This window comes from Mytilus edulis, chromosome 12, assembly GCF_963676685.1.
Source record: "Mytilus edulis chromosome 12, xbMytEdul2.2, whole genome shotgun sequence".
Taxonomy (NCBI): Eukaryota; Metazoa; Mollusca; class Bivalvia; order Mytilida; family Mytilidae; genus Mytilus; species Mytilus edulis.
Window position 1 is genome coordinate 51,665,272 of NC_092355.1, and position 10,542 is coordinate 51,675,813.

General features: G+C 31.5%; 1 protein-coding gene across 1 annotated transcript in view; it reads left to right on the top strand.

The window, feature by feature from the left end:
• The window catches only part of LOC139498750 (uncharacterized), a 33,864-nt gene extending 24,153 nt beyond the window's left edge, over positions 1–9,711 (top strand). The window contains exons 8-11 of the mRNA XM_071287289.1: positions 644–697; positions 3,753–3,806; positions 7,990–8,068; positions 8,704–9,711. Of these exons, the coding sequence (XP_071143390.1) occupies positions 644–697; positions 3,753–3,806; positions 7,990–8,068; positions 8,704–9,403 (887 nt within the window). The 3' untranslated portion in view covers positions 9,404–9,711. The remainder of the gene's footprint in view (positions 1–643; positions 698–3,752; positions 3,807–7,989; positions 8,069–8,703) is intronic.
• Positions 9,712–10,542: the final 831 nt, after the last annotated feature.

Here is a 10,542-nt window from a genome sequence, read left to right on the forward strand (position 1 = left end):
AAGAATAAAGACATGACCAATATCACAGCCTGTAAGGATGTGAGGAAAAGACTATCGTTCGCATTATTTTATACCATGTCAAATACTTTTCATTGAATTTAACAATCATTTGGCTTTGTATAAAAAAAAACCAGAATTTCGGAAGATATTTTCTAACATGTCACCATCAAGTTATCTTACAAAACCATTTTAACATCAAACTGTCTGTCATACTGTTTTCAGTTGTGTTACATATATTATCCTAACTTGAAGTATAATTGAATAAAACAGCTATTTATTATATGATACATTCTTCAACATTTAAAAGTAGACATTTTACCACCTTCTGCCCACTAATATAAATACGTTCAGTCATTTACTTTAAACTGATTCTGCTTTATTTTACAATTGTTTAACTTAGCAGTAAAACATATGTCAGTACTGTGACACATATTTTTCCTCTTGTAAACGTATGTAATGCAACTATGTGCATTATTGTTCACGAAAAATGAGGTACAATACCTAGTATGGTAGCTATCTAATTCATAAAACAGCGTTTTAGACACATACCATACTATGTATTATTGTTTTCATTTTTTTGAACATTTTGTAACTGTAATATCGTAAGTTATTTGCATATGAAGATAGTTCTATATCTTTGCAGATTTTCCTGATAAGTCAACCACTTTGATGACAACAACACTTAGCAATGATGCTTGTATGTAATATATAAGGAATTATTAAACGGATACCATTTGTGACACGTTTAGTTGCATCAATGTTTCAGTTAAGATGTTTACACATTAAACTGAGTGAATATAGACCAATAAAAAAGTCTACAACTCTTGATGGCTTAAAAGCAATTGAAGTATGCCTAAGTACACATCTTGAAATCTGACTATCAGTGTTAATGGAAAACACTTGGCAGTTTTGTAAACACAATAAGATTAAACAACTAGAAACTACTTATAGTGGAAAGACACTCAATTGTGTTAAAAAAACCATTACAACAAATCAAAGATTGAACAGCAAGATCGTATTAGAAAACTGAAATATCTTTTTTGTATTTCGTCTTTACTCAGAGGCGGATTTAGAGGGGGGCCAGGGGGCCGCCCCCCTTTTTTTGGGGAAAATTTGGTTACTTATATAGGGAATCACTTAAGCGTGACTGGAGCGGGCCCCCTCTTAGGTCAGTCAGTGGGCCCCCACTTATGAAAATTTCTGGATCCCCCACTGTTACTTTCATTACGACATGTATTCTACCTCGATATCATACTTAGGTTCGTGTAGTCTCATGATTAACGTTTTACTTTAGTTTTTAAGGATTTATTAACAACGCTCTAATCCTAATTATGTTTATTGCCCTATAAGTATATCTAAAAGGATGTTAATACAATTACCGTTATAGAAATACTATACAATGATATAAATAACAATTGTTGTTAAGTAAATGTAAAAAAAACAACAGTGACGAAGTCCAAGAAAAATTCAGAACGGAAAGTCAAATGGCAAAATCAAAAACTAAAACACATCAACCGAATGGAACTACTGCCATATTTCTGACTTAGGACGGATATTTCCTTATTTAGAAAAACAGTCCAAAGTAAAATAATAAAACATACAGACTACGCATACTATTCTAAACGGAAAGTCCTTCTGCAAAAATCAAAAGCTCAAACACATCAAGCGAATGGATAACAACTGTCATATTCCTACTTTACTATACGCATTTTCTTATGTAGAAAATGGTACCTTACACCTTGTGTTAAAACTGGGCAAAACTCCAACTCCTATTACAGTTGAGTCAACAATATGTGAACAAAACAAACAAACATAATATATAAAATGTAAAAAATCGGAATACAGCAGTCAACATTGTGTCATCTGAATCATTATGGAAATAAACAAATATGTAACAAAAGATTAACAACTGGCGGGTTATATAAGTACCGATCCGATGTAAAAGAATATTACACAAAAAAAAAACTAACTTGTAAAGGTTAATGATCTATAATTGCAAATGAAATAACACTATAAGTTACAGATTTATAAAGTTCCATCCCTGCTATTAGACATAATTAAGATAATAAACAACGCAAGTTCCTAGAATATACTGTAGATTCATAAATAGTCGTTGGATACCAATTTTCGTCGATTTCGTTGGTACAGGGGAACCCCGAAATTAAATGTTCAACGAATTACACTTTTTCTATAGGAATGAATGTAGACTTTTCCAAAACCACGAATTTAGATATCCACGTATATGCAGGTCTTCCTCAAACCCCGAAAATTGGTATCCACGAAAATAAATGAATCCACAGTATTCTTCAAGACCATCATGGATATATGTAATTTGTGAAGTTGAATATTTACCAATAAGGTGTTGGTTTTCTTCCGATGAACTTATTTAGTAAAATAACGCGATGCTCTTTGACATAAATTATTTCATCAACTTTCTGGTGTAAAGTCTAAGCAGCACCTGGAAGCATTTCAAATCAGAATCAGTTGGAAATGTATAATCCATATGCAGGTGAAGTTGATATATTGCTACTAAGATAGAGAAATTGAAAATTTCAAAATTAAAATCGTCTCTTTAGTCATTGATTCTGGTACTATTATGGCTGATAAGGTCAAAATCGAGGTATACGTCTAAACACGAGGCGGAGGTAACATGTATGTTGTTTCTATAATTTCTAGTTCCTGAGGATATATAGGTGAGCATAATCAGAAATGTTTGTATTGTTGAAAGAAGGATATAATCAATATATCGGAATTTAAAATTAAATGATCTTGTTTCTTGGATTTTCTTGTTGATAACAAGTGTATGTAAAATTTTTGTCTGATGTGAAGACAAAAAGAGTTCGGCAAGTCGAGGTGAACAGTTCGTTCCCATACGAATTCCAACAATTTGTTGAAAAAGTCAACCTCCAAATTCAACAAATATATTGTCAAAAAGAAACACAATTTTCATGAACACTTGATCCTCTGTGTAGCATGTTAAAATCTTTTGTACACTAATAGGTTGATGTTTTTCAGGATTTTATTCCTGTATTACAGCATTGATAGTTGCATTTATTATTATTGATAATATTTTGGTACTTTGTGTACCAAGTTCATAAGGAAGTGCACCACAAATTAATGGCCCCATTGCTGTCTATGTTAAATTCCTAAATTTTGAGTGGTCACAGCTCTTTTATTTAAAGTTCAAATAACGTGATAATCATTCCATGTTAAAGCTACACCTTCTGGTGTCTTGTACTGAAAAAATCAACAAACTTTTGATGGCACATGAGAGAGAACTGGTTCCCGGAACTACAGATGAACCATAACAAGTAATTCCGATCTGAGAAACCGTGAACATGTACCCTCCTTTTTAAATTTCATGCCATTTTTTATTGTTCAAAATTATCAGTCAAAAATTATTCTACAATGATCACCAGTCATGCAGCTTTTATTTGATACTAAAATTAATAAAACATTCTACATATTCTAAAAGTTACATCCATGCGTAGGAACTAGTTTATGTTAAATATGTACCGCTTTCTGATATGTGCCTTCTGGCCGAGCCCGAATTATTGGTATTAAACCATAGGAGAAACACGGATCTACAAAATAAATGCATTACAATTCAAAATCATACAAAAAGTGATATAATGGAACCTACTCGAAACTAAGTGCAAATCTGGATAAAAGTCAACAGGATGATATTAGGAATTTGACTTTCTTTTGAGGAATATTTTTTATAATTTGAAAAAAATGCTATATCTTTGCAGATTTAACTGATAATTCAACTATCAAATCAACTACAATACTAAACAATGCACTTGGTAAGTCATCTAAAATTACAATTTGAGCGAATAATATTTGAGTTTTGACAGAATATCAGTGTTGATGACAAAAGACCATTGTAGGTGGTAAGATTTGAATGTAGATTGAAAATCACCAAATTATGTGCAAATCTATCAATATTATTGAAGATGTCAACATTCAAGTAAAAAGCTACACAAAACACCTTACACATATAGATTTATTTCGTACTAGTACACTTGTTACAATGACAAATAGTGATATATAATTATTGAAATAAGGCCTTTGAAAATAGTAGAATTATTTACTTTTGGAGTGTTCAAAAATTGGTAGTAGTACTTGTTAAATTTCATGCATATATTGGTGATTTCGAATCTGTTCAAAGTTTTGATTTGTCTACCCCATAAACCACTTTGCCTCATATTCTTATTAAAAAAATACATCATATTTTAGGGGCCAGCTGAAGGACACCTACGGGTGCGGGAATTCTCGCTACATTGAAGACCCATTGGTTGCCTTCGGCTGTTGTTTGCTCTATGGTCGGGTGGTTGTCGCTTTGACATATTCACCATTTCCTTTCTCAATTTTATTATCTAGTATACATATGTTGAGGGGCCAGCTGAAGGACATCTACGGGTGCGGGAATTCTCGCTACATTGAAGACCTATTGGTGGCCTTCGGCTGTTGTCTGCTCTATGGTCGGGTTGTTGTCGCTTTGACACATTCCCCATTTCCTTTCTCAATTTTATCTAATAAAATAGGCTTTCAAAAAGTCAGAAGGCGAATAAACATGTGCTCTTTGAGTCATTTTATAGTAGCAACAAACAACAAATGCTTTGGACATGCTTTGAAAGTATTTCTGCCCTTGAATTTTTACGAGATAACATTTGTGTTCACTTTGGAGATTCCGTATATCGTCAAGTTATCGGAATTCCAATTGGGACTTACACTTCCCCACTTATTGCGGACTTCTTATTGTATTGTTATTAGTTAGAATTTATGACTAAAATCAGCAAAAACCAATCGAAACAACATCTGATACAAACAAAATAACAATACTTTTAGTTACATAGTGACCTAATACGGTATATATGGGGTCAGTAAATTCCTTTTGGGGTGAGAGCGAAGCTCGAATCCCCATATGATATTTACTGATCCCATATATACTGTATTACGTCACTAGCACACTATGTAACGAATTTATCTTACCGACTATCTTAACGTGTAAAATTTAGACTAGTGACATATCAAAATAAGCAAGTCTTCAATACAGTTAGCATTAACATGATTAAGAAACTACTTCCTTTGATCCAACAAAAAAAGATGCCAACAATTAGAACTTGTTAGATTTAAATGTGTTTTATGAATTTATTTCACTTTATCATCACTTTCTTCGTCTGTTGAAACCTTTAAGATTTTTTCTCAGTACTGTTCTGTTTTCCTACAGAGACGTAACACCACTACTAACCGTAGTGAAATAAGCCCGCCTCCTTATTACCTTATATGGAATATAAAGGAAAGTAACTCCACTTTTTACCGTGTAAAAAATAAGCCCCGCCTCCCAACTAACCGAATATTAAATATACACGGTTTCCACGAGGACGCGTTTAACCAATCATATTCCTAGAAATGTATAGGAGGTAAGATAATTTAAGATATTTGGATGATATATTGGCTATTAATAACGACGACTTCAGTATGTATACTAAAGCAAATTTGAATTTATTCTGATCAACTTTCTTTAAAAAAAGCTAATACTAACAATGATCACTGCCCTTTCCTTAATCGCGCTATTTTTATCATTAACGGGTAGCTTAAAAACAAAAAGAAATAGAATAAAAGAGATGAGTTTTCATTACCTATTGTTAATTATTCATTTTTAGATGGTCTTATGGTGTTTATGTATCTCAAATTTTACAATTCGCTCAAGTATGACACAACGTATCTGATTTTAAGGAGAGAAATTTATGTATTACTGGAAAATATTACACCCGGGTTTTCGATATCACAAACTTGTCGAAACATTTACTTAATTTACAAGTACATCATTCATAAATATAACTCAACATGCAGACATCTTATACGTTCAGGTATTTCACATCCAATCTTTTATGGTTATATTTAATATTCTTTACAAAGCACATACATGTCAGTATTTACCTCAAAACCTAACAAAACCTTTAAACAGACTTAATTAGAAGGGATATCATAACAATACTATTTTCAAGTCATTAAACATTGCATATGTTGTCTTTAATATTGAAACACTTCTAGGGTCTTTACATCGATATTAAACAAATTTATTCTAAAACCAGTTGTTGGAATGACATAGGTTATGTGCTATACATATATTTTATGAAGCTATAATACTAACCCCCTAACAAGAAGAATTGTGCCTGACATTCGTATGATGAAGACATAATCTTTCAATCACTTTAATTGAGGTCTGGAGCTGGCATGTCTGTTGTTATTTATGTACTATTGTCTTTTACTACCTATTCTGACATCGGATTCGGACTTCTCTCAAACTGAGTTTTACTGTTCGTATTGTTATGCGTTTGTTTTTTGTTTTTTCTACATTGGTGAGAGTAATAGGGGGAGGGTTGACATCTAAAGAAAAAAATGTTTAACCCCACCGTATGTTTGCACCTGTCCCAAGTCAGGAGCCTATGACCTTTGCTAGTCTTGTATGATTTTTAATTTTAGTTTTCTTGTGTATAATTCGGTTTTAATATGACGTCCATTATCACTGAACTAGTATACATATCTGTTTTGGGGCTGGCTGAAGGATATGCCTCGGGTGAGGGATTTTCTCGCTGCAATGAAGACCTATTGGTGGCCTTCGGTTGTTGTCTACTCTAAGGTCGAGTTGTTGTCTCTTTGGCACATTCCCCATTTCCACTTTCAATTTCAAAAATAGCAAAAACACCGATGTAGATGAATAGAGGCCAAACTTCGTTTACATGGCTCAATTCAACTGCACATGGAATAATACCAGTATATGAATGGTCAAATTATAATGTCAATTAAAGGTGGGTGTAAATATATAAAAAGTAAAAACACAAAAATACTGAACTCCGAGGAAAATTCAAAAAGGAAAATCAAAAATCAAAAGGCAAAATCAAAAGTCCAAACACATCAAACGAATGGATAACAACTGTCATATTCCTGACTTGGTACAGGCATTTTCTAATGTAGAAAATGGTGGATTGAACCTGGTTTAAAACCAGTGTATTTGGCTAAATACCAATATATACACCAGAACGGCGAGGTATATGGTCAAAGCATAATACATCAACACAGAACATATGATTAAGTCAAAAAATATGAGCGGTGTATAAACAGACAACACATTGGCCAAACAGTTATTAAAAGAAATATCCGTACACAAAATATTTTGCAGTGTGATGTCTTTACAGATGTACGTTGGTTTTGTCTTTTTTTCCGTTTTTTTTTCTATTGATCTCTACTGTGTATAGTGTCGACGGCCCACTGATATTTCTTAATAATCAAAAGGGAATTGATAACGTGTACGATGGGTTACTCATATTTCTTAATAATCGAAACGGAAATGATAACAACACTTATATCTTATTTTTAACACTATTTTGTAGACAAAAACATATTTAAGATTGACAAATATCTATCATGCAAAGTTCAGTTTCCGTTTCTGAAGATTCCCGTTTGTTTGATTAAACCTCTTTGATTCGGAAATTGAAATATGTTGGTTCACAATTGGCATCTAGCATTTTTGTGTCTAGGGCAGTATCATTGTTAATGTTTAGAATTTGAAGTAAACAATGTTTTTTTGGTATTTCAAGAATATCTAAAGGCATGCCTGACGTAGAAATATGTTAAGCTTGTTAATTTTACCGGATAGTCTGAATATTAAAAATATGAATAGTAGGATATTTTAAATATACATTAAGATAGTAAATACATGAATATAAAGAATATACAAACGATATGCCCTCTTTTAATATCAGCATGTGTCTATACATATACAAAAGGTTTGCTAAATAAAGGTATAGACAGTTAGGATGTATCTTTTAGAATTATAATAATAAACATTTTTAAAAAGCATATGTTAAATCATACATCAAATATTAAACATTTGAAACATGAGTATTACCTAGACAAGTTCGAAAAAAACTCATACTTATTTAAGATCGCAGTTTTAAAAGTGGTTTTGTTCTTTTTCAGACTTGATGGTTGGAATAGTTGTTTCGATAGTTGTGATACTACTAATACTAATTGTGCTTCTAGTAGTCTTGCTACGGAGGTAAGCCTTTTTTCATGAAAAGGACACGTTGATCACCTGGTTATTAAAACATTACGCGAATAAAGAAGTGTAAATACTAAACACAGTAAACATGTTACGGCATCAATGTCTAAAAAACTAAAAAAATAGATTATGAATGTAAAGTTTGTGATTTTAGAGATGTTCAAAAGCAATACTTGGACAAATAACTCTCTCAAGCTTTTTGGTTGTCATGCGTTCTTAATCTTTTTCTTTTGTTAGCATTTCAAACTTAACATGCTTAATGTATCGATAAAACCTGAAAATATTTTTTCACAAACCGTCAAATAGTCCATATTATACGTATAGATTGTGTAATATCAATATTTAGAGATGACAAACTAAGAAAATTAAATTAATTCCAATCTCTATATTAAATAATTGTGTATCAAAGTTTGAAAAGTTCAGATGTGTTTTACGATTCGATATTTTCCTGCAGCATAATTACAATGTTACAAAAAAGAGATGTGGTATCTTTGTCAATGATGCAACCTTCCGAGAAAGTTCAAATAAAGTGGAACTTGTTTGCCAAGAAATTGCCATGCACTCTTTATAAAATTATATTTGGTATCAGGATTATTGTATATTGAAGGGTATTCAGTCATTGTTTTTTGTAGGAAATATCAAAAAGACAAGTTATCATTGAAAACAGCTGGTAGGGAAGACCGTGACACAAATGAAATGGACAATTATATAATAATTTCAGACTATCAACAGTTAGATAAAGTTAAGAATAGAAAGACAAAAACAAAGCCTTATGATCAATTGCATGTTAAACACCCAGTAGACTCTTATCAGACTGATGACCACTCCAACACTTTGTCTTCAAGAGAGGAACATACCAAATATGAGTCAATCGAAAACAAAAACAAGATATTTAATAATAAAGTTACTTTAGAGTATGAAGTGTTAAATAAGACGCAACAAGATAAAATGACGAAAGCGTATGATCAGTTGCATTATCCACATGTTGTAGACACGGACTCGACTAACAACCACTCTACCACAATTATTGAAAGTGAACAGAAACACAAAACAAGTACTAACACAACTTCTTTAGAATACGAAGAGTTAAACAATGCAGAGAAAGATAAAAGCGTAAACGTGTATGGTCAATTGAATACTACAAATGAAGGTAGCTTTAACGCAAACATGTCCAAGACAATGATTTCAACAGAAGAACATATCAATAATGAATCAATCGAAGCAGCTACTGCAATGGACAAGCATACAGTTACTTTGGAATATGAACAATTGGATATAGCAGAAAAAAAGGAAGGCATTAACGTGTACGATCAATTACATGTCACACCTTGACCAGACAAACTTATTATTTGAAGTGAAGAATATAGCTAATATAACCTTTACATGATCTAATTCATTATAACTGATAAGTAAAATCTGTATTTTATGTTCCATTACATCGTTAATTAAGTAATGTACACATATTTTTTATAATAGTTAATATATAGAGTGGCAAGCAATGTTATTAGCAATAAGATTTGTTTTCATATTTAGCTATATACATCAAGAATGTTCCTAACTATCACCTGCTATGTTTAATAATTGTACTTGAAAAAATGGGCTGAAAATTGTCTGTAAAACTAATAAAATTTTCTACTGGATTTTTCATCGATGTCCATTCTTTCTGAAACACAATTACCTGAAACAATTATCTTTCATATCGACGCTTTGAGGTCAAATATTGGTCTCTTGTGGCTATCACTATATAATTTTTCATGACAATCGTATAAGATATATCTAAATAGAAATTATATATAATTGTGAATTATTCCAGACTTTAATTGTAATTACTATGTTTTTTTTAAATTTAAAATAACTCTATTGACTCATTTCATAATTTTTAAGAACAAATATAACAATACAAGTAACTGACTGATAACAATGCATAGCTATACATTTACAACAATTTCAACTTTTCAGAATATGTAGAAGATTCTGTTTAAAAAAAATAAAAGTGATTTTTAAGTCCAATTTCAGAAATCAATATTCAGGAATTATTGCGTACATTTATTATAAGCATTACAATTGAGATTCCGACAGGACAGACCAAAATGTGACAATAGTTATTACCAAACACTTCTTTATTATTTTGACTTTTTCTTTTATTTTTTTCACTCAAGCCTTTTTATTTCTCTTAGTTATCTTGTTCTGTATGAAACATTGTTCAGCCAATCTAAGAATTCTTGCTTTTGTGTGTCCTATTGTTGATTTGCACTTTCATCCAGTCCGTATGCGTCATTAGAAATTCATCACACATTCAATATTACATTTAAAACATCATAAACATAGTGGTCAGAGAACGATTTAAGGTTTTTCTTTTTGAAACGATATATTTTGATATTATATATTAATTAATAAAATCAGGTTTAAAATGTCAATTACATTGTCAGATATCAAGTAATTCCACAGATAAAGGATTTCTATACACTTTT